The 22,304-nt window shown below is 43.9% G+C and overlaps 1 protein-coding gene across 2 annotated transcripts in view; it reads right to left on the bottom strand.

Annotated features, from left to right (window-relative positions):
• Positions 1-18,494, bottom strand: part of LAS1L (LAS1 like, ribosome biogenesis factor) — a 77,636-nt gene extending 59,142 nt beyond the window's left edge. Inside the window, exons 1-6 of one of the 2 annotated variants that reach the window (XM_030210036.1) lie at positions 18,263-18,494; positions 14,812-14,937; positions 7,679-7,748; positions 7,505-7,586; positions 6,707-6,868; positions 2,065-2,111 (exon numbers count right to left, since the gene is read on the bottom strand). In XM_030210036.1, the coding sequence (XP_030065896.1) occupies positions 2,065-2,111; positions 6,707-6,868; positions 7,505-7,586; positions 7,679-7,748; positions 14,812-14,937; positions 18,263-18,411 (636 nt within the window). In that variant the 5' untranslated portion in view covers positions 18,412-18,494. The remainder of the gene's footprint in view (positions 1-2,064; positions 2,112-6,706; positions 6,869-7,504; positions 7,587-7,678; positions 7,749-14,811; positions 14,938-18,262) is intronic. The other variant, XM_030210037.1, reaches the window with a different exon arrangement.
• Between the last annotated feature and the right edge of the window lie 3,810 nt (positions 18,495-22,304).

The raw sequence follows: 22,304 nt of genomic DNA, 5'->3' as shown, positions 1-22,304 counted from the left end.
ACATTTTACATGCATTATATATATATATACGTGCAGTGTCAGATTGCCTCATGGGAAATGAGATGTCCTTGGTTCACAGAGTATGTAACAGTATCTCTTACATAATAACTAGTTGGGTGTGTGTCAACAATTTTAGCACTATGTAAGTGCATCATGAGAAGAAGAATGTTGAAAATCTTAACACCTTTTCAAAAAGTTAACAGAGAGGCCATAAGGAGGGAGTCACAGTTATATATAAATTGCTTGCCCAACTGATTCAAGAAAAGGGAAAATATATTTTAGAATGGGAAAAGTATGAGTCGGTGGAAGCAACTTTATGATAAAATTAATAAAACTATCAATTTCCATCTCCTTAGTGGAAAATGGATATAAGCTTCTGCATTGCTGGTAGTACACCCCTGATAGGCTGCACAAGATTTACACGAGGATAGATAATAAATTATGGAGAGATTATAGGAAAAAAGGGGGGGACATCATTCACATTTGATGAGGTGTCTCAAATTAAAAGTGTATTGAGGCAATGAGCATAATAGGAAAAACTATATTGAAATCAATGCAGGTTGTCTTTGGAATCAACCAATAACAGGGATGACGCCTACACAGAATAAGCTAATGGGATACTGTGGCAAGGATGGCACTGACATTCGCATGGAAGCAAGCAAGTCTAAATGGCAGATGACGTTTAATGTGAGCAAGTGCAAGGTGATGCATGTGGGAAAAAAGAACCCGAATTATAGCTACGTCATGCAAGGTTCCACGTTAGGAGTTACGGACCAAGAAAGGGATCTGGGTGTCATCGTCGATAACACACTGAAACCTTCTGCTCAGTGTGCTGCTGCGGCTAGGAAAGCGAATAGAATGTTGGGTATTATTAGGAAAGGTATGGAAAACAGGTGTGAGGATGTTATAATGCCGTTGTATCGCTCCATGGTGCGACCGCACCTTGAGTATTGTGTTCAATTCTGGTCGCCGCATCTCAAGAAAGATAGAGTAGAATTGGAAAATGTGCAGCGAAGGGCGACTAAAATGATAGCGGGGATGGGATGACTTCCCTATGAAGAAAGACTGAGGAGGCTAGGGCTATTCAGCTTGGAGAAGAGACGGCTGAGGGGAGACATGATAGAGGTATATAAAATAATGAGTGGAGTGGAACAGGTGGATGTGAAGCGTCTGTTCACGCTTTCCAAAAATACTAGGACTAGGGGGCATGCGATTAAACTACAGTGTAGTAAATTTAAAACAAATCGGAGAAACTTTTTCTTCACCCAACGTGTAATTAAACTCTGGAATTCATTGCCGGAAAATGTGGTGAAGGCGGTTAGCTTAGCAGAGTTTAAAAAGGGGTTGGACGGTTTCCTAAAGGAAAAGTCCATAAACCGCTACTAAACGGACTTGGAAAAATCCAAAATCCCAGGAATAACATGTATAGAATGTTTGTACGTTTGGGAAGTTTGCCAGGTGCCCTTGGCCTGGATTGGCCGCTATCGTGGACAAGATGCTGGGCTCGATGGACCCTTGGTCTTTTCCCAGTATGGCATTACTTATGTACTTACCGTATGTACTTATGTACCCTAGCAGGAAAGGGTCTATAGTAGAATATGGAATGTGAATTACAAGTTAAGACTGACTTTAATACCATATGGCAACCATTCACTCAAAAGTATAGGAAAGAAGATTTACAGATCCATTGGGAAGGGATGGGTAGAGTTTAATAAAAAAATTCTGTATGACTGTATCAGCTTCCAGGCCTGGCAGGGGCTGGGGATATTGCATACATGGTAGTTGCAGCCCTTATGGGGGATGAGAAGTAAGGGAGTCTCATCCATCACACAACAGTGACATTCAGTGGCCAGTTAAAAGCCATGCTAGCCAAGATCCATGAGCACCATCATGATAATGGCTGGGCTGAGATAGGATTGAATGGGGAGAAACAACAGCAGAAAAGCCCCAGGTAACTGCAAATAAAGGCTCTTAGCACTACTGTTCAAAATAAGCCATTTTTGATTTAAGCTGGAGGTCCAAAAACAACGTAGAAGGTATGAACAGTATAAAGTGTAAGCTTACCTGAAATTGCTCCTCTACATAGGACATCAAAACATCTCGGACTTTCTCTAACAAAATAAAAATACAGATGTATATATACATATATGCACTCATAAAAAGCAGCAGCTGCACAAATACAAACGCCTGTTGTCTAGTCTACATGCTTCAAGAATCAAAGTGATAAAGTTATGTTCCATGGTTCTAAAATGCAGAGAACCACTCGGGGTGCCAGAGACTATATTATGCTTTTATCTGCATTCCACCACATTTTTGACAACTATATTACATTAACTTGTACGTCAGATGCATTTGCTTGTATTTAGCATTCACTCAAGGTAGCTTGTGTATACAGTACTAAATACTAGAATAAGAAGGACTCATTTTGTAAGAACCAGAAAACGTTCATCTCTCATTCACAGACCTACAGAGTAGAATCATCTTCCTGGATATTTATGCCCGATTAGTGATACACTAGTAAAAAAGGCCCGTTTCTGACACAAATGAAACGGGCGCTAGCAAGGTTTTCCTCGGCTCCCCTGCAGCCACCCATGTCCAGCGACCCTCCTCTCTCCCCTGCCCCCCCTGCAGCCACCTATGTCCAGCGACCCTCCTCTCCCCCTGCGCCAACTGCAGCCACCCATGTCCAGCGAACCTCCCCTCTCCCCTGCCCCCCATGTCCAGCAACCCCCTGCCCCCCCTGCAGCCACCCATGTCCAGCAACCCCCTGCCCCCCTGCAGCCACCCATGTCCAGCAACCCCCTGCCCCCCTGCAGCCACCCATGTCCAGCGACCCTCCTCTCTCCCCAGCCCCCCTCCAGCCACCCATGTCCAGCGACCCTCCTCTCTCCCCTGCCCCCCCTCCAGACACCCATGTCCAGCGACCCTCCTCTCTCCCCTGCCCCCCCTGCAGCCACCCATGTCCAGCGACCCTCCTCTCCCCCTGCGCCAACTGCATCCACCCATGTCCAGCAACCCCCTGCCCCCCCTGCAGTCACCCATGTCCAGCGACCCTCCTCTCTCCCCTGCCCCCCCTCCAGACACCCATGTCCAGCGACCCTTCTCTCTCCCCTGCCCCACACCCAGACACCCATGTCCAGCAACCCTCCTCTCTCCCCTGCCCCCCCTCCAGACACCCATGTCCAGCGACCCTTCTCTCTCCCCTGCCCCACACCCAGACACCCATGTCCAGCGACCCTCCTCTCTCCCCTGCCCCCCCTGCAGCCACCCATGTCCAGCGACTCTCCTCGGGACATGGATCAGTTGAGAGGCATGGTTCCCCCCCCCCCCCCCCCCGGTTCTGAAGTTGACATCATAATGGCTACGGTGATGTCAGCCTGATCTACGGAGCCTAGCAGACCAACTCGGAATGAGCCACGGTTCCAGGCAGCAAGTCAGAACGTTGGAGGTGAGAATTATTATATAGGATGTTTTTAAGAAACAAAACGGATTTGTTTGTATGTCTTTTTGGAATGGGCACTTAAGCAGAATTACCATATTTTTATACATCTAACATGACCAAACTGTGTGTCTATGTAAAATGCGCACAAAAATAACACGCACTATACCAGTTTATTTTTCTAAAACACACTAACTGCAAAATTAACACACTTGCTTTTCAAAACCTTTTCTTTTTACACATTATTAGTGCCAGTGCTTTTTTGGTAGGAAAAAAGGTACCGGTACTCATTATGGGTAACCTTAGGGGCAGGGTCATTATCTATGGCTCTGCCCCTATGGTAGCCACACCCCTTTTACCAGCAATGGTGCATATAAACAGGCATGCAGAACAGAGATAGCCTCTCTTCAAATTCTTCAAAAATCAACCTGAAATCCTAAGAAGCTAGACTCTGCATGCAGAACAGTACCATGAAAACAAAACGAAACATGATTCCTCCTATAGAGTGCAAAATAAGACAGCAGATGTAAATTCTCAAATTGGACATATTCAAAACACTTAAATTAAAATGATTTTTTCTACCTTTATTGTCTGGTGACTTTGTTTTTCTGATCATGTTGTTCTCAGTCTATGATTCTGCTGCTCTCTCTCTCTCTGTTCTCTTAACTCCATTTCCAGGGCTTCCTGTCTATTTCTTTACTTTCCTCCTTTCTTCTTCATTTCTTGTCCTACATCCATAAGTAAAAGCTGGGTCCTCTGCGGACTTGATGGGAGGAGGTATACAGTTGATCTAGCTTTTGCCTATTTTCTCCATCCATGTGCAGTTTTTCTCCTCTCTTCCCTTTCCCTCATCTCTACCCATGTGCATTTTCTTCTTTTCTCTTCCCTCTCCTCCATCCATATCCAGGGCTTCAAAACCATGAGGTCAAGTCTCTGTTTACCAAAAAGCATAGTCTATCCAATTTGCAAAACTTATTTCTGACTTCCAGATATCTAATGAGGACTCTATACACATCAGAAACCTCCTTTTGAGCCACTCCAAAAGGCTGTCGTGAAAAATCTTATGCTAAAGACAGTGTTCTTGGTGGCTGTTGCATTGGCATGTAGGCTTGCTTCACAAGGAGACCCCAGTCTCCAAAAAGCGAAGCAAGCCTACATGCCAACGCAACAGCTACCAAGAACACTCTTTAGCATAAGATCTTTCACGGCAGCCTTTTGGAGTGGCTCAAAAGGAGGTTTCTGAAGAGCTTGAAAGATTAATTAAGGTTCCACTCTGGACACGATGTACGAAAGGGAGGCCACAAGCAGCCCGCCTCCAACAATTGAACGATATTCAGGTGAGCCACAAGAGACATCTTCTGTAATTGACACCTGAAAACAGGCCAAAGCCACAACCTGAACTTTCAGAGAACACAATGCCAATCCTTTCTGAAGGCCTGCCTGGAGAAGCACTAGGTTGTGCATGATCTGAGTAGAGAAAGGATAAAGTCCGCACTCACAACACTAGCCTCAAACATCCTCCACACTCTCCCATATGCCATGGATGTAGAGCGTTTTCTAACCTGAAGCAAGGTAGCAATGACCAAATCAGAATAACCTTTTCATCCCAACCGAGCCCTTTCAATGGCCAAACTATAAGAGCAAAGGGGCACATATCCTCCTTGAGCATCAGACCCTACTTCAGTAGGCTGTGTACTTGTCCAGCCTGGGGGAACTGGACCAATGGCCTGGAGCACCAGCAAGGAATCTACAATGGCCTGAACCTCAACCGCCTTGGCTCCCTTTCGATAAGGAGACTGCAAAAAGAGAGGAGTGACTAGGCAGGAGAACTCCAACTTATAACCTTCTGTAAGAATATGTAGAGCCCGCTGGTCTGACTTGATTTTGGTCAACTCCTCCTGAAACTTCTGATGATGTCCTCCCACCAGCCTCGCATCATTGCAAAGCTCTGAAGGCATTGGGCACTCTAGCTGACAGAGAAGGACTTCCTGTCCGTATGAAAGGAAGACTGGAATGCCTGAAAGCGGGACTTCTGGCCATATTGCTGATGGCCAGGCTGGTAGCATCTGTTGACTCGAAAATCGAGAGCCCTCTGAAGACGGATGACCAGAGGCTTTTGACTTATCCTACAACAAACGCTGTGGCTTACTTTCCTCCAGTTCTTTTACCAAATTACCGATGTCTTCTCCTAATATCACTTGTCATGAAAGTGCAGTTTGACTAGATGAGACCAACGCTGCATCTACTGCCCAGTGCCGCAACCAGAGCTGCTGACAAAGTGACAGCCAAAGACATACTGTAGGCCATAACCTGTAACATGCTATAAATTGCATCCACCAAGTAGGTCAACCCTGCTTCCAGCTAGGCGTTATGGCACCTGTCTTGTCTTGCAGACTGCTGATGCCACTTCAGACATGCTGTTGCCATGAAAGAGCTACACACTGTTGCTTGAAGGCCCAAACAGGCCACTTCAAAGGCTTGTTTCAGTGAGACTTCTAGCTTCCTATCCTGTAGGTCTCTCAGGGCAATGCCCCCTTCCACTGGCAAGATGGTCTTCTCAGTCACCGCTGTAATCAGGGAGTCAAGAAAGCTGCAATTTATCTTTCTCCTCCAGAACTAATGGGTAGAGGCGAGCCATGGCTCAGCCCCATGCCTGGTGGGATCCATTCTGCTGTAATCAAGTCCTCAATGTCAGGATGCATTAGGAAGCCCTGGAAGGACCTCTAAGCTCCTCATAGTTGATAAAGATGGAACTCCTTCGCCGAAGAAGGCGGCTTCTCAATGGAAAGTACTACCAGTGTCTCAGAAATAAGATCTCCTCCTCTAACAGCTACTTCAATGATGGCTATTCTGAGTAGACCAAGGTCACACCAGATAAGGAGAGAGAAGCAGAAAGAGCCTCATCTGCCCACAAACTTTACACAGATACTCACAAACCCTCTCCTCAACACAAGCATTTGAATGCACAAGTGTTGAAAAGAATTCCATGAGCCATGCTCTGCATGCTTTACCCACTTGCTTTTTAAGACGTTTAAACACAAAATCCTTGAATTACCAAAGAGACAGACTTCTGTACTAATTTATATACTTTTGGACAATTCACATTGACACATTACCTGCACCAATTGTGATCTTTGCAGGCTGAACCAACTTATAAATAATCCAAAGATAATGATGTTTAAGAGCTTTCCAAGCCACATCTAAAAGGACATACCTAAAAGTGTCACAACCTGCAAAGAATCCATTTTTCTAGAACTTTATACCAACCATAAAACTCTGGGGATTTTAGATCCTTCTCATCCCCTTCTTCATTTTCTTCCTCTGTCGACTCTTCCTCTTCCAAGTCAGAGTCCCACGGTTCCATAAAATTATTTCCCAACTGGCGGGACCAATACTCCCGCCTTAACCATTCCAAGACAAACTCGCAGCCTAGTAAGGAAAAGACATACAGAATCAAGATAGTTCTCTTTTTCCCTCCTACAAAAAAAAGATGCATCTCCCACATCCTCCTCCTCTGCCAAGGGTAAAGCCTATAGAAACTGCTCAGCTGAAGCAAAATGTCAAACAAGGAGAAACTGCAGGTCTAATTTCCAAGTTCATCTCACTCTAAATTGTCTGATTAGGTTCTTACAAATAAAATGGTAGAATATTATGTAAATATTAAGAGTAGCAAAAAGCATGAAGCGAATTTCACAGAACTACTACAATAAAAATTATTGTAATATTCTGTGGGAGGGTTATGGATTGATATGCTCTTTGACTGGAAGGGGGAGGGAGAGGAAGGAAGGGGGGGGGGGGGGGGGAAATGAAGATGTGGAGACCAGTGTACTCCCAGTTGTATTTGTATTTTTATAACGTGCATCACTAGGATTGCAAATGTTTTGAAATAATTTGTACGTGTACTATTGTGCATGTCTCCATGTACCAATAAAGATATTTTCCAAAATAAATAAATAAACGGATGGAACAAGACACACACAAAAACTTTTTTCTTCAAGCAGAAGTCAGCGTTTTTTGTTAGTTTCAGATATTTTTAAGCATACAAAAATTTAGCAATACTTTCACCTTTCCGACACCAGCTCAGTTTAGGGAGCTTGCCATGAGTTATTTCATGCCGAAGGTTGACAATCCACTCAGGAATGTTCATCTTTAATTAAAAATAAAAACACATTTGTAATACTCAGGAAAGTGTACAAGAAGCATACAAGAAAAAGCCAGGAAATGCACAATTAATCTCACCTCATTAGCAAGACGTCGCAAAGGGATGGCAACTGTTTTCTGCTTTCGCTCTGTAATTAAATTCACAAACCTAGAAGTGTTGTATCAAAATAAAATCTTAATTAAAGGACTGAAATACAAAAAAAAAAAAAAATACTAAGAAAGCATAGCAACAAATGACAGGTACAATGACACTGCTCCTACTGATAATCTCAAAACAATCCACTAGACATCCCCCCCTCCCCATCCCAGGGCAAGGCTGCAGTACCAGTGATAACATAAGTGGTACTAGGTTACCTGTTTAAGGAATGACCGGTACTGGAAGCTGCTTACTTTATTCATATGGAAAGGAAGGGAAATTAAATGGAGGATATCATATGTTTATCCACCCAAGAATAGCGATCACAGTTGAGGAAGGCAACAAGAACTGTCCTGCATAAGGAGAGAGTCATTTTCTATGACTGGCAGCTGCAATGTACCCATAACGGTGTGGAGAGGAAGAAGTAGGAAAACTGAATGGGTCACTTAATCTTTCCCTGTCATCTACTATATTGTGCTAATGTTCACAGAAATTATTTTTTTTGTTACATTTGTACCCTGCGCTTTCCCACTCATGGCAGGCTCAATGTGGCTTACATGGGGCAATGGAGGGTTAAGTGACTTGCCCAGAGTCACAAGGAGCTGCCTGTGCCTGAAGTGGGAATTGACCTCAGTTCCTCAGTTCCCCAGGAGTGTACATTTTAAGTCCACTACCCTAACCACTAGGCCACTCCTCCACTGTTGCTACTATTTGAGATTCTACATGGAATGTTGCTATTCCACTAGAAGTCGGCCCTTGCAGATCACCAATGTGGCCGCGCAGGACGTACGTGCAGGACGTCAGACTCACAGAAACAGAAGCCTGCGCAGCCTTCTACATGGAATGTTGCAAGTGGAATAGCAACATTCCATGTAGAATCTCTAATAGTAACAACATTCCATGTAGAATCTCCAATAGTATCTATTTTATTTTTGTTACATTTGTACCCTGCGCTTTCCCACTCATGGCAGGCTCAATGCGGCTTACATGGGGCAATGGAGGGTTAAGTGACTTGCCCAGAGTCACAAGGAGCTGCCTGTGCCTGAAGTGGGAATTGACCTCAGTTCCTCAGTTCCCCAGGAGTGTACATTTTAAGTCCACTACCCTAACCACTAGGCCACTCCTCCACTGTTGCTACTATTTGAGATTCTACATGGAATGTTGCTATTCCACTAGAAGTCGGCCCTTGCAGATCACCAATGTGGCCGCACAGGACGTACGTGCAGGACGTCAGACTCACAGAAACAGAAGCCTGCGCAGCCTTCTACATGGAATGTTGCAAGTGGAATAGCAACATTCCATGTAGAATCTCTAATAGTAGCAACATTCCATGTAGAATCTCCAATAGTATCTATTTTATTTTGTTACATTTGTACCCTGCGCTTTCCCACTCATGGCAGGCTCAATGCGGCTTACATGGGGCAATGGAGGGTTAAGTGACTTGCCCAGAGTCACAAGGAGCTGCCTGTGCCTGAAGTGGGAATCAAACTCAGTTCCCCAGGACCAAAGTCCACCACCCTAACCACTAGGCCACTCCTCCACTCCACTTATAAAACAAGAAATAAAGTCAGCCTTATTAATATAAGCATAGATACACACAATGCTGTACAAAAAACTCCTAAAGTTATAATTAAAGGCTCTGATTTCCTACACCACTGGAAGAATAGGGTCTGTAGAAAGAAACAGAAAACTCTAGGGCAAAGTTTGCAGATTCTATAGTATTCTGCATATGTTTTATTGTGCTCGGTATGCAAAAGAAAACTATACTGCAAATCTTTACATTTGTAAAGGTTGGATACTTTTAGCGGGGGGTTCCCATTCTCGATTTATTCCTTTCTCTCCCCTCATCCACAACAGCATATCTCTACCACATTCTGCCCTTTTTACCCTAACTGTACGGTCTCACTCTCATTTTGATTCTGTTTATCCCCTCTATTTCCTTCTGTAGCCTCTCCATCCTTCTCCCTCCATGCTCTCCTCCTCACATACGTTCTTCTTCTTCCCACAAAGAATTTATACATTTCATTTTTATCCCCCCCCCCCCCCCAAACACACACACATTCAAGGTAGCATAGCATTGATCTACATTGGCTCCCACTCAAAGAATGCATCACGTTCAAAATATGTACTCTAGTTCACAAAATCATCCACGGTGACGCTCCAGCCTACATGACAGATCTGACGGACCTACCACCAAGGAATGCCAAAAAATCATCCCGCACATTCCTTAACCTTCACTTCCCTAATTGCAAAGGTCTAAAATACAAACCAATTCGTGCGTCAACCTTCTCCTATCTGAGCACACAATTTTGGAATGAACTGCCACGCAACTTAAAAACGGCCTATGAACTGATTACCTTCCGCAAACTATTGAAGACCCACCTCTTCGAAAGAACATACCACACAGATTAATACATGTGATCCCTCTTTATGAAACTAGAACTGTCCTACTCTAAGACTTGTTAAGACATTATCTTGTTTTATTATTACCACCTTTACCATAAGAACCTTTTGCTATACTAAATGTATTTTCTCAGATTTCCACAACTCATGTTGAATTGTAAGCCACATTGAGCCTGCAAAAAGGTGGGATAATGTGGGATACAAATGCAATAAATAATAATAATAATTATCTATTAATGCTATGCCACAGTGTCAGCACTATTTCCTCATCTCAAAACTTAACCACAACACAGCCCAGCTTTCAGTGAATAGAAGTGCGATCCAAGCACAGAGAATGGGGTGTAAAGTAGACAACGTATAATAGCATGCAGTGCTGACATTAAGGGGCCTCGGGCAGTTACCCTGTCTACAGTCCCCTATGTTATAGGGTCCCAAAGCATATCCATAGCTGAAGGCAGCACAGCCTGCTGGCAAGCTCTGGGGCACCTTTCTAAATATCTGCCCTGGGTCCCAGAAGGTCTAGCACCAGCACTGGAAGTAAAAGATGCAGAAAAAGTACATGGAGCCTTCAGTTAAGGGCTCAGTTTTCAAAATTCTGCAGCATAATGAGAGTCTGGGTGCCCTTCTTATATCATCCCTCCACCTCTCCTCCTATGCCTATACCTCTTTCCTCTCACATCTTCTACCTACCCCCTTGTAGGGCCACATCCCTTAATCTTTCCCATGAGATAGATTTGCATACCAAGGAGGCAGTGCATGCAGATGTCTCTCATACATATTCACTGTGGATATCCTGAAAATCTGATTGCTGTTTGTGCCCCATGGACTGGGTAGAGAAGCACTATCTTAGTCTCACCACTACCCCATACTCTTCTCCTGTCCCTCAAGTTTACAGTTATGGCTGAATTAGGCCATAAGAAGCTTGCAGGAAATCAATTCTTGCAGTTTGCAGCACAGTTATAATTGGATTGAGAAAAATCAGAGGTGCAGCAATCTGAAAACCTGAGGTCTGGTAGAGAGGTTGAGGGATGATGAAAGGAAATGCAACAAGAGAGAAATAGAAAGTGTGCCTAAGCTATACACTTAATTAAGTCTAAAGATTTAATTCCTGGCCATAAACAGCTTACGAGCGAGGCATGTACCTGAGACATGGGAAACATTTAGTCAGATGGGAGAGAAAAGATTTGAATCCCATATTCCTTAATGCTAGTCTACTACTACTACTATTTAGCATTTCTATAGCGCTACAAGGCGCACGCAGCGCTGCACAAACATAGAAGAAAGACAGTCCCTGCTCAAAGAGCTTACAATCTAATAGACAAAAAATAAAGTAATCAAATCAATTAATGTGTACAGGAAGGAGGAGAGGAGGGTAGGTGGAGGCTCAGTCCACCAATAAGAGCCAACCTCATCAGTGATGTCACAATGGCTTGATTGCCTGATACTTGGCTCACTTCTGATATTGTGATGTCATAAGGGAAAGGGAAATGGGACTTGATATACCGTCTTTCTGAGGTTTTTGCAACTACATTCAAAGCGGTTTACATATATTCAGGTATTATTTTGTACCAGGAGCAATGGAGGGTTTAGTGACTTACCCAGAGTCACAAGGAGCTGCACTGCACTAACCAATAGGCTACTCCTCTACTACTACTACTATTTAGCATTTCTATAGTGCTACAAGGCGTACGCAGTGCTGCACAAACATAGAAGAAAGACAGTCCCTGCTCAAAGAGCTTACAATCTAATAGACAAGAAATAAATAAAGTAAGCAAATCAAATCAATTAATGTGAACGGGAAAGAAGAGAGGAGGGTAGGTGGAGGCGAGTGGTTACAAGTGGTTACGAGTCAAAAGCAATGTTAAAGAGGACAAGATTTAAAGGTGGCCAAGGATGGGGCAAGACGTAGGGACTCAGGAAGTTTATTCCAGGCGTAGGGTGCAGCAAGACAGAAGGCGCGAAGTCCATTACTCTAACCACTAGGCTGTTCCTCCTCTTTTTATATGCTGCCTTTCCCCAAGTTTAAGCATTTGTGGGAGCTTGACCCTGTTAAGTCGCCCTCAATCTTTTATTCATGTTGACATTAGGAAAATTCCACTGGATCACTGCATAGTCCTGAATCAGACCTACATTTACCACTGGTTGACCAATGGCTTTTTTTTTTAAACAGAATGAACAGACTAAACAGCAGCTTGAGAGAGAGGAGAAATGTGGCAGTACAGGGCAGGTAAAAATGTGATGGCCCTGGCCAGCACACATCCGCGAATGAACTGGATGTTGCTATGCACATAAAATACTAGCCTTGCTAAAGTTTTACACAACTTTTGCGAAGTTCACATTTTTGCACAGATCATCATTCTAGCTCATACACAGATGTGCACTAGCATTTTCATTTTGTTTGGACCTGGGAAGAGCCGTTAGCTCTTTTAAAGTTATTAATAGTCACAGAAAAAACTGGCAGTAAATCCTCTTACCTAATCTTTCTAGGCTGCCTCAAACCCAACAGTAAATTTCTCACAATTTGCATGCTTTAAAACCTGTTTACTCCTGTGTGTTGTGGCAGAATACCAAGCGGACTCATTACCATCCACTTTAATGTACTGTGCTCCCATGAATACCACGTAAGTTGATTTCTCTACTGCACCCCTTTGTGCATTGTGCTTCTGCAGGTAGTAAACCCATTCATTGTTGGCTTAAACGAATTGATATTGTGACTGTTGGGCAGACTGGATAGACCATTCAGGTCTTTATTTACTGTCATTTACTATGTTACCATGTAGCTTGTAGGAGTATTTGCTGTGATCTCACCCACCCGGTGTGCACATGAGAGCACCTTTACAGCCAACATGGACGCTGCAACCTTTCACCTATATGTCTGACTACCAACTGTGCAGAAGTCAGCATTTCAGCTTGTAATAGATTTACTGAAGCCTGCACCACCTCCAAGGTCACTCTGTATCGGGGGAGAATGCATGTCCCTGAGAGAGAGAGAGCTTACGAGATAAGACGGACAATGGAAGCTTCATACAGATGCTGGGAGTACATGGTGGGATTATTTCTGATTGGCTCCCAGAAAAACGGATGGGTCGGAGAAGCGGGAACAGAAGGGGAAGAAAGTTAGTTGGCGGGAAGAACGGAAGAAGAACAGGAGAAAAGAAGAGGAGAGGAATTGCATTTCGGCAAGCACCTGATTTACCTGAGAGACTTACTGATAATACCTGGCAAAGCTTTTCCCCAGGTTACAGCTGTCTACAGGATCTATACTGAGTCTGTATCATCTGTTGCTGAGCAAGACAAGTGCATCACCTAAGCTCGTGGGACCTTGCTGAGACATTCAGCTAAGGCATCGGAAGGAACCTGATCTGGTGACCGGAACGGTGAGATCATAGCTTACTTCTTTCAGGCTGGGTTAGATAATTGGTCTGTGCTCGGACCCATCAGATGCGTGACGTCAGGATTTATGATCTCTACTCGCTGTTAGCCTAGTACAAGACTTGTGTGGTAATCATTAGGATCTCGGTATTGTGTTTATCTGTCATTACAGATTAGCCAATAGGATAATCATAGTTATTCTCTATATTTTTGGTATCATTGTGCATGCAATCAGGAATTGCTGATGCTAAGCTGATAAGGATTTTTCTATATTTTTGTATATAACCCTGTATAAATAAACTAATATATTCCATTGGTCTGTCCGTTATTTTCCATGTAGCGATTGTCGGGCGGAGGCCACACCCCCTAGACATAAGCGAGTACGTATGTAGGAATTGGCCTCTTACAAAATCTATATAACCACCTACAAGCTTCTGTACTGGGACCCCTCTCCTCCCCCCGGCTTGTGCTTTAGAGGTCACACACTGCCATGACAGCCACTGCCCCCTGTCCCCCTTGACCCCATTTTTTAAATGCCCATCATCCTCTGCTACTTCCAGATTCTGTAGCCCAGTGCCATTGTCTCTCGTCCTCCTCATTCAGGGCTGATATTCGCATCATGATCTGACCAACACTTCCAGGCTCACAGCCACTATCAGTCCCATGATTGCACCAGCTAAAAATAAACTTTGGGGCTAGTAGGGCCTTATTCTCCCATGCTTGTTGCCTCTAGACACTACCCCCAAAGAAACTGGTGAGGAAAGAAAAAAAAGAACTAGCTAGTGTTGCAACCAGAGCACCAGGCCCCTTAAAGATGCAATATCTAAGGTACTGCTCGTGCTCCTTAACCTTTATTGGGGCCCCTGCTCAGGAAGATTTGTTCCAGGCCTCATAGAAGGTTGCACTGGCAGGGTTTGCTGTTGGCACATAATTCATGGGAGGGGGGGGGGGGGGGCAAGCAACTTCCTCAGTAAGGGGCAGATTTTGTAGCAGCTGCCCTGGCATCATGGAAGATCTGAAATTCTATTTATAACAATCTGGCACAACTTAGTGTATGAACATAAGGTCTCAAATGATTTTTTCAAGATCTCACAAGCAAAATTGTGTTACATTAAACATATTTTACTATAATACTTGATAAATACACGTTGTTTTATCTGCATTTCTCAACCTGATTGTAAGCTCCATGCAGCAAGGACCATCTCTAATGCATCTTTACAATGATGCATAGTACTGTACAAATGTTTAATAATAACAGCTTATTTTTTATCATTCCTGAATGGCAATATTGAAATCTTACCTCACAAGTGCCAGACCATACAAAAGAACCAGTTCATCTGATCCCACCCCATGGGACACATCCAGAATTTTACACCGAACCAGATCAGCAGTGCATTCCACAGCAAAAGGCATGCTGCTTCCATATCTAGGATATTAAAAAAAACCCTCTTAGATTATCTCATATTAAGCATATAATATGCATAGAACACTATACAACACCCACTAAGACAAAACTACTATTTTCTTTAATCGGCCAAAGGATTTGGTATGCTAAATCCTAAATCAGGCTTAGCATACCAAAAATGTTATACTAAAGTGTCCTATCCGATTTCCATGGTTGCCTGTGTTATTTCTTTAGATATATATTTTAGTTATTTAGATATATTTTTGGGAGGATCAAGTTTTAATGCTTTGGTTTAAAAAAAAAAAATCCAGTTACAACAACTGAGGGCTGTTCAATCTTAAGTTCTCAAAGTTTCAGAAGTGTTGCTCAAGTAGTGTGATTGCCTTATTTGGATTACTGTAATTCATTATATGGGGTAATGTCTATAAAGTTGTTAAAAAGTTATAATTGCTTCAAAATACTGCAACTAGATTGATTTTAGGGCAAATAAGCTTTGGAAAGCCTGTACTAAGGAGTCTTCATTGACTGCCAGTAAATTACAGAACGGATTTCAAGATAGCTTGCATGTTTTATAAATCACCGACAGGTCAAAATTTGGACGGAGTGGCAAACTATTGTATGCTTCTTAATTGTAATGATTCCCGTTCTTCACAAAATTTAAGTTTGACTTTTCCAAGTTTCAGAGGGGTTAGATTGAAAAAATATCTGGAACATTCTTTTAGATAAATTAAATTACAAAAATTTGGAATAGTTTGCCCATTCAAATTAAAAGATCTAGCTCTTACCTGCTGTTTCATAAAAATCTAAAAACTAACTTAGGGGTCCTTTCACGAAGGTGCACTAAATCATAAGACACCCATTATCTCTCTATATAAAAGGCAACACCAACGTTCTATGAAGCCTCCAGCCGGAAGTGTGAAGGGGGCGAGATATCCGGTTTCCCTATGAGTGTCTGCCCCGCCCTCTCTGTAACACAGTCAGTGAAGGAAAACAGCAGAGCACGAAATCAAATCGCTGGCTCTGTAACAGTGAAGGACTCAGAGGGGGGAGGGGAGAGAGGCCAGAGGGCAGGGACACACACACTCCCACATGCAAACAGAAGAAAACATTGCTAGCCCCCGTTTCATTTGCATCAGAAACGGGGCTTTTTTACTAGTATATTATATTCCTATGGGGTGTCTTACCATTTAGCACATACTAAGGGGCTCATTTTCTATGTAACTTTGTAAGTCTAAGTGCTTTGAAAGTACAACTCCACATCTGTTAGCGCACCTTAGTAAAAGGCACACATTTATTTTCTGTACATGATATGGAGTACTTTAATGTACACTTTTCGGTTTGAGCTGTAATTCACTCCGCTCATGGGCGGTTTTTTTTTTTTTAATAAATTGTAATCCACTTTGAATCCTAACATAAAAACACAGAAAATAAGATATTTTATAGTACAGTAAAGGGGGCATGGCACGAGCAGTGAATAGACATAGAAGTGCTAATCATCTAGCGTGTTCACATAAGCACACGCTAACTGGTTAATGCAGGAGCATTTACCACCTTCCTAAACAGAACGTAATAAATGCTGCCACATTAATACTTTTGCCAGTCCCACGTGCTAATGGAAAAAAATCATAATCACACTGCAAATAAAAGGGAAACAACCCAACATTGAAAGTCCAAGCAGGAAGAAGTAGGGATGTACGAATAGCCTTCTAATCCAATACCGGAGAATCAGTACTGCTAAAAATATTTTATTGATGAATATCAAATATGCAAGCAGACTTGAAATAGACCTGTGTTTCGGTGTGCAGCACCTGCTTCAGGAGTCGTGTATCTGGAGCAAAGTTTGCTTGGTCATGATATATCAAAACAAGCACCATAAGGGTGCAATAGCAGCAAGAATGTCCTGTCAGAGACCTCAATCACTTGATACTCCAATCGCCACTGTATTGCATGGGAAAACCTTGTGGTGCTTGTTTTGATATACCGTGGCCAAGCAAGCTTTGTTCCAGATACATGACTCCTGAAACAGGCATTGCACGCCGTAACACAGGTCCATGTCATGTCTGCTTGCATATTTATGCTAATTTACCAATAACACATCTTCAGCACTACTATACTGCTCCAGTGTTGGACTGAAGGGCTATTCGTACATCCCTACTTCTTCCTCCCAAATGGAAAGAACAGTATGAGATGGTAAAAATTAGAAGAAAAAAATAAATTTAAAAGGCCTATATATACCTGCAGTAAAATGGGCTTAAAGCATGGAAAAGACCAGCTAAGATCCGTTTTTACAAAACACTCTCCTGCAAAATTTAGTGGATAACATAAAGCAATAAGGAAGTTTCAAAAGAAATTGAAATTGCAGCATTCCTGGACTCCAGAAAAATATTAAGTGTGCCTATGTCTCAAAAGTATTACTTTATCAACAACTCTTTCTTACTTTTTAATTTTACACTTGCTTTATGTATTTGTATTTTTTTTTTTTCAAACAGCATTAACTTTTATTAAAGCATTAGCTTTCACCATCTTGTTTTCTCTGTTTTATTTTATTTCTATTGATTGCCACCATCTCTGATATTACATTTGTATTCTAATTTACTAATCTTCACTCTTCCAGCTATCAGTGGCATGCAGAATTCACTTATAAGTACATAAGTACATAAGTAGTGCCATACTGGGAAAGACCAAAGGTCCATCTAGCCGAGCATCCTGTCACCGACAGTGGCCAATCCAGGTCAAGGGCACCTGGCACGCTCCCCAAACGTAAAAACATTCCAGACAAGTTATACCTAAAAATGCGGAATTTTTCCAAGTCCATTTAATAGCGGTCTATGGACTTGTCCTTTAGGAATCTATCTAACCCCTTTTTAAACTCCGTCAAGCTAACCGCCCGTACCACGTTCTCCGGCAACGAATTCCAGAGTCTAATTACACGTTGGGTGAAGAAAAATTTTCTCCGATTCGTTTTAAATTTACCACACTGTAGCTTCAACTCATGCCCTCTAGTCCTAGTATTTTTGGATAGCGTGAACAGTCGCTTCACATCCACCCGATCCATTCCACTCATTATTTTATACACTTCTATCATATCTCCCCTCAGCCGTCTCTTCTCCAAGCTGAAAAGCCCTAGCCTTCTCAGCCTCTCTTCATAGGAAAGTCGTTCCTAGCAATTTGCCATCATTCAATCATTCTGCTGGAATCTGATGATGGGAGCCTGAAAGCTAAATTAACCCAATAAAAGACGACACTACTATTATTCCTGTTGAGTTGTGAAAAGCACGAGTTGACAGAGAAGGAGTCCGAGGCGATGAACCTGGGCACAGTCTTGGGCCACCCCGTCCCCATTCACCTGCTCCTCCAGGCCGAGATCCTATGCAGCGCATATCGACGCAGCTTGCAGTCCTTGCTGTACAAATACTCTAACACCTGGTCCCATTCGGCCTTGTTTAACCAAGCCACCACATGCCGCCGGGCCCCCGGAGACCCTCTCCGCCCCATCGCTTCAGCCACTCACGGTGCCCCCGGCGCTCTTCGGCCTACTACTGGGGACCTGTCGCTGCCAGGCAACCGCCACAACGTAACTTACGGCGGCGGAGTCCAGCCATTCCTGTCTACCTACGTCACGCACTAACCAATCAGAGAACGCTCAAACTCTCCCTTTGAACTTCCCCCCAATAACCTAAGAAGATAGTGTGAGGCGCGAAGCTTGCGATTGGCTCCAAGTTAGACGAGCGGAAGTATGCTCCACGCTCGTGACGTCACAGCGCGCCGTTTTCAAACCACGTGACATTGGTTTGGTTTGGTTTGTGACTGAGCTAAAGTTTTGTAACCACGTGATAATGATATGGGTTTCTTTTTATCCTGCTTTAGCTTTCCTTGGGTGTTATTACTACTGATCATGTGATATTTGTGTTTTATTGTGAGCTTTGGTTTTCTGTGTTTGTTATTAGGTAACAGGTGTAGGCAGCGTTAGCCAGTCCCTGCTTTTAGAAGTACATTACTACTACTACTACTACTACTATTTAGCATTTCTATAGCGCTACAAGGCATACGCAGCGCTGCACAAACATAGAAGAAAGACAGTCCCTGCTCAAAGAGCTATGTAATAAAAGTGAGCCAAGTATAGGACAATCAAGCCATTGTGACATCACTGATGAGGTTGGCTCTTATTGGTGGCCTGAGGCATTATGACATCACAATATTAGCTCTGGTTACAAGAGACTACTACTACTACTATTTAGCATTTCTATAGCGCTACAAGGCGTACGCAGCGCTGCCCAAACATAGAAGAAAGACAGTCCCTGCTCAAAGAGCTATGTAATAAAAGTGAGCCAAGTATAGGACAATCAAGCCATTGTGACATCACTGATGAGGTTGGCTCTTATTGGTGGCCTGAGGCATTATGACATCACAATATTAGCTCTGGTTATCACTTCTATAGCACTACAAGGCATACGCAGCGCTGCACAAACATAGAAGAAAGACAGTCCCTGCTCAAAGAGCTTACAATCTAATAGACAAAAAATAAATAAAGTAAGCAAATCAAATCAATTAATGTGTACAGGAAGGAGGAGAGGAGGGTAGGTGGAGGCGAGTGGTTACAAGTGGTTACGAGTCAAAAGCAATGTTAAAGAGGTGGTAAAACCCCTATAAGAACCTACGAATTGTCATACGTGGTGAGACCAAATAGCCTAATATCCTGTTTCCAACAGTGGCCAGTCCTGCTTGCAAATGGCTAGCAGGGGTCCCAAAAGACAAGATTCCATGCTACTAAACTGAGGGGTCCTTTTGCAAAGCTGCAGTAAAAGGTGGCCTTCGATAGTGTGGGTGGGTGTTTTGGGCACATGCTGGGCCGTTTTTACTACGGCGGGGGTAAAAGGGCGTTTTTTTTAATGGGCTGGGAACTGTTAGTTACAGAACGGGCACGCGCTGAAATTAAAACTAGCACGTGCCTATTTACAGCCATCCCTTACCGCTCAAGGCTCCCTGCTCTGTACCTTTTCTAATTCCAGTACATCTTTTTTGAGATGGCAGTACTGAAGGTGCACTTGCATCTTTTTGTTTTATTCTCTACTAGGAAAAAATGCCCGTTTCTGAGGGCAATGAAACGGGCGCTAGCAAGGGGCCCCCTCCCTCCGTCCCTCCGAGCTACTTGCCTTGTTAGTTCGCTGTGGCGTTTCGGTTTCGGGCCTCGAGTGTCATAGCTCCGCCCTCGACGTCATGACGTTTTGACGCGAGGGTGGTGCAGACACTCCAGGGCACACCGGATATCTCGGGCGCCTCAACTTCCGTGGAGGCTTCAGAACGTTGGGGTTGCCTTTTATATAGAGAGATGTCCTTCAACTAGTCTCGTCATTGAACCCATCTAGCTTGATCTTACTTCTTTTAATGCCAACCAGTGGCATAGACTCGGATAGGCACAGGCACACCTAGCAAGCTTAGTGTAAGGGTTCACGTGCTACCTGTGTGGTAACCATGCAGCGCTTGCCAACTGCTGATCTCGCCGGGAACGCCCCTGCAGTAGAAAATAGAAACTTATTTTATATCGCGTGCCAAACTCGGAATTACCCCCAGGTGCATGCAGAAGCCCAGCAGTAGTGTGTTAGCCCTCACATGCCTTTAATAACAGTTTATTGACTTTTCCTCCAAGAATTTATCTAAACCTTTTTCAAACACAGCTACACTAACTGCTTTTACCACTTGCTCTGGCAATGAGTTCCAGAGACTGAAAACAATTTTTGTTTCTATTGTTTTAAATGTACTACATAGTAATTTCTTGCAGAGTCCCCAGTCTTTGTACTATTTGGAAACAGTAAACAATCAATTCAAGTTTACCAATTCCACACCACTCAGGATTTTATAAACCTCTATCATATCTTCACTCAGCTTTCTCTTTTTCAAAGTAGACAAACATGATTGGAAAAAAAACCCAGCAACCACTAGACAACAAAGATAGAAAGAAGAATTTTATTCTCAATTCAGTGAATGGAAAATATCAGTTTTACAGTAAATTTACACTGCTTTCTTTATAGTTTAAAGAGTGCAAGATGCTGTTTCTCTAGAGTTGCACTGCCTGCACAGTGTGGCTTCTTGGTCTTTTGTCTATGTATTCATATTTTAAGTTTGTGGTCACTTATTTTGTACCTGGCAAGAGTTTATTTGTGTTCAGTGTTTGTGACCGAGGCCAGGTAGTCTGTTTGCATGAAGTTTCTGTTTAAGCCTCTGTAATAATTCAGCTTGTCCAGTTTCCCAATAGGTAGGGTTACCATTTGTGTCCTCTGAAAAAGAGGACACATGTCACGCCCCCTACCCTACCCCGCCACGCCTCATGCCCCGCCCCTGCCATGCCCCCTTCAGGTCCGGGTTCCACCCCTATTCCCCGCCCCGCCCCCCGTCACATAGTCCCCTCCCCCCCCCATCACATACCCCCCCCCTCACTATCTAGCCCTGGTGGTCTAGTAGCGTCTTCTCTTTGGGGCAGGAAAGAGCCCCCTCTTTCCTGCCCGGAGCGCTGCCTGCCCTTGCCTGCTGCATCCTCCTCGGTATGGCTGGGGATTCAAAATGGCCACCGAGAGTTGAAGTGGCCTCGCGAGAGTTCAACTCTCGGCGGCCATTTTGAATCCCCAGCCAGACCGAGAAGGATGATAGACAGGGGAGGCAGCGCTCCGGGCAGGAAAGAGGGGGCTCTTTCCTGCCCCGAAGACGTCACTAGACCACCAGGGAACATGGTAAGGAAGGGGACGGGACTGGAGACCAGGTCACCAGACCCACGGCGCCGATCGCCCGCCCACACGCCCACCGCACGTGCGCGCCTACCCGCACCCACATTTGTCCAGAAATCCGGACAAACGTGGGCGCGGGCAAAATCCACCGGACGCCCCGGACATGCCCTCAAAAAGAGGACATGTCCGGGGAAATCCAGACGTATGGTAACCCTACCAATAAGTGTATTGATATTGTAGGCCCGACTGCAATATTTATTGTGTTGCATTATCCTAGGTAGGGTCCTTGTTGTGTTACTTCTGTAAGTTAGTGGTGGTATGGTAAAGTAGATTAGCTCTGTAGGCTTTGTATTACAGGTACTTCATAGTATGCATCGGACTGGAAAGGATCTTATGTTTAATAACCCCTTAGTGTCCAAAGTTCCCATCAATCTGTTCCCATATAGCTTATTACGGGAACATTGGACACTATTAATTAGACTGTAATCTCTGTCGAGCACGGACTGTCTCTTTATGTCCAGTGTACAACAGGGCAGCCGAGAGACTGGGCTAGGCCCGGGACAAGGCCGCCCCTGAGCCCCCCCCCCACCCAAGGTCGCGGGGCCCCCCTCCACCAGGCCCTCTCTCCACCCCTGGGCCCTCTGCACTGACCTTAAGCGCCTCACCTTC

The sequence above is a fragment of the Microcaecilia unicolor genome, chromosome 7, assembly GCF_901765095.1.
Source record: "Microcaecilia unicolor chromosome 7, aMicUni1.1, whole genome shotgun sequence".
Lineage (NCBI taxonomy): Eukaryota > Metazoa > Chordata > Amphibia > Gymnophiona > Siphonopidae > Microcaecilia > Microcaecilia unicolor.
Note: the sequence above shows the minus strand (reverse complement) of the source record. Positions and strands in the feature narration are given on the sequence as shown.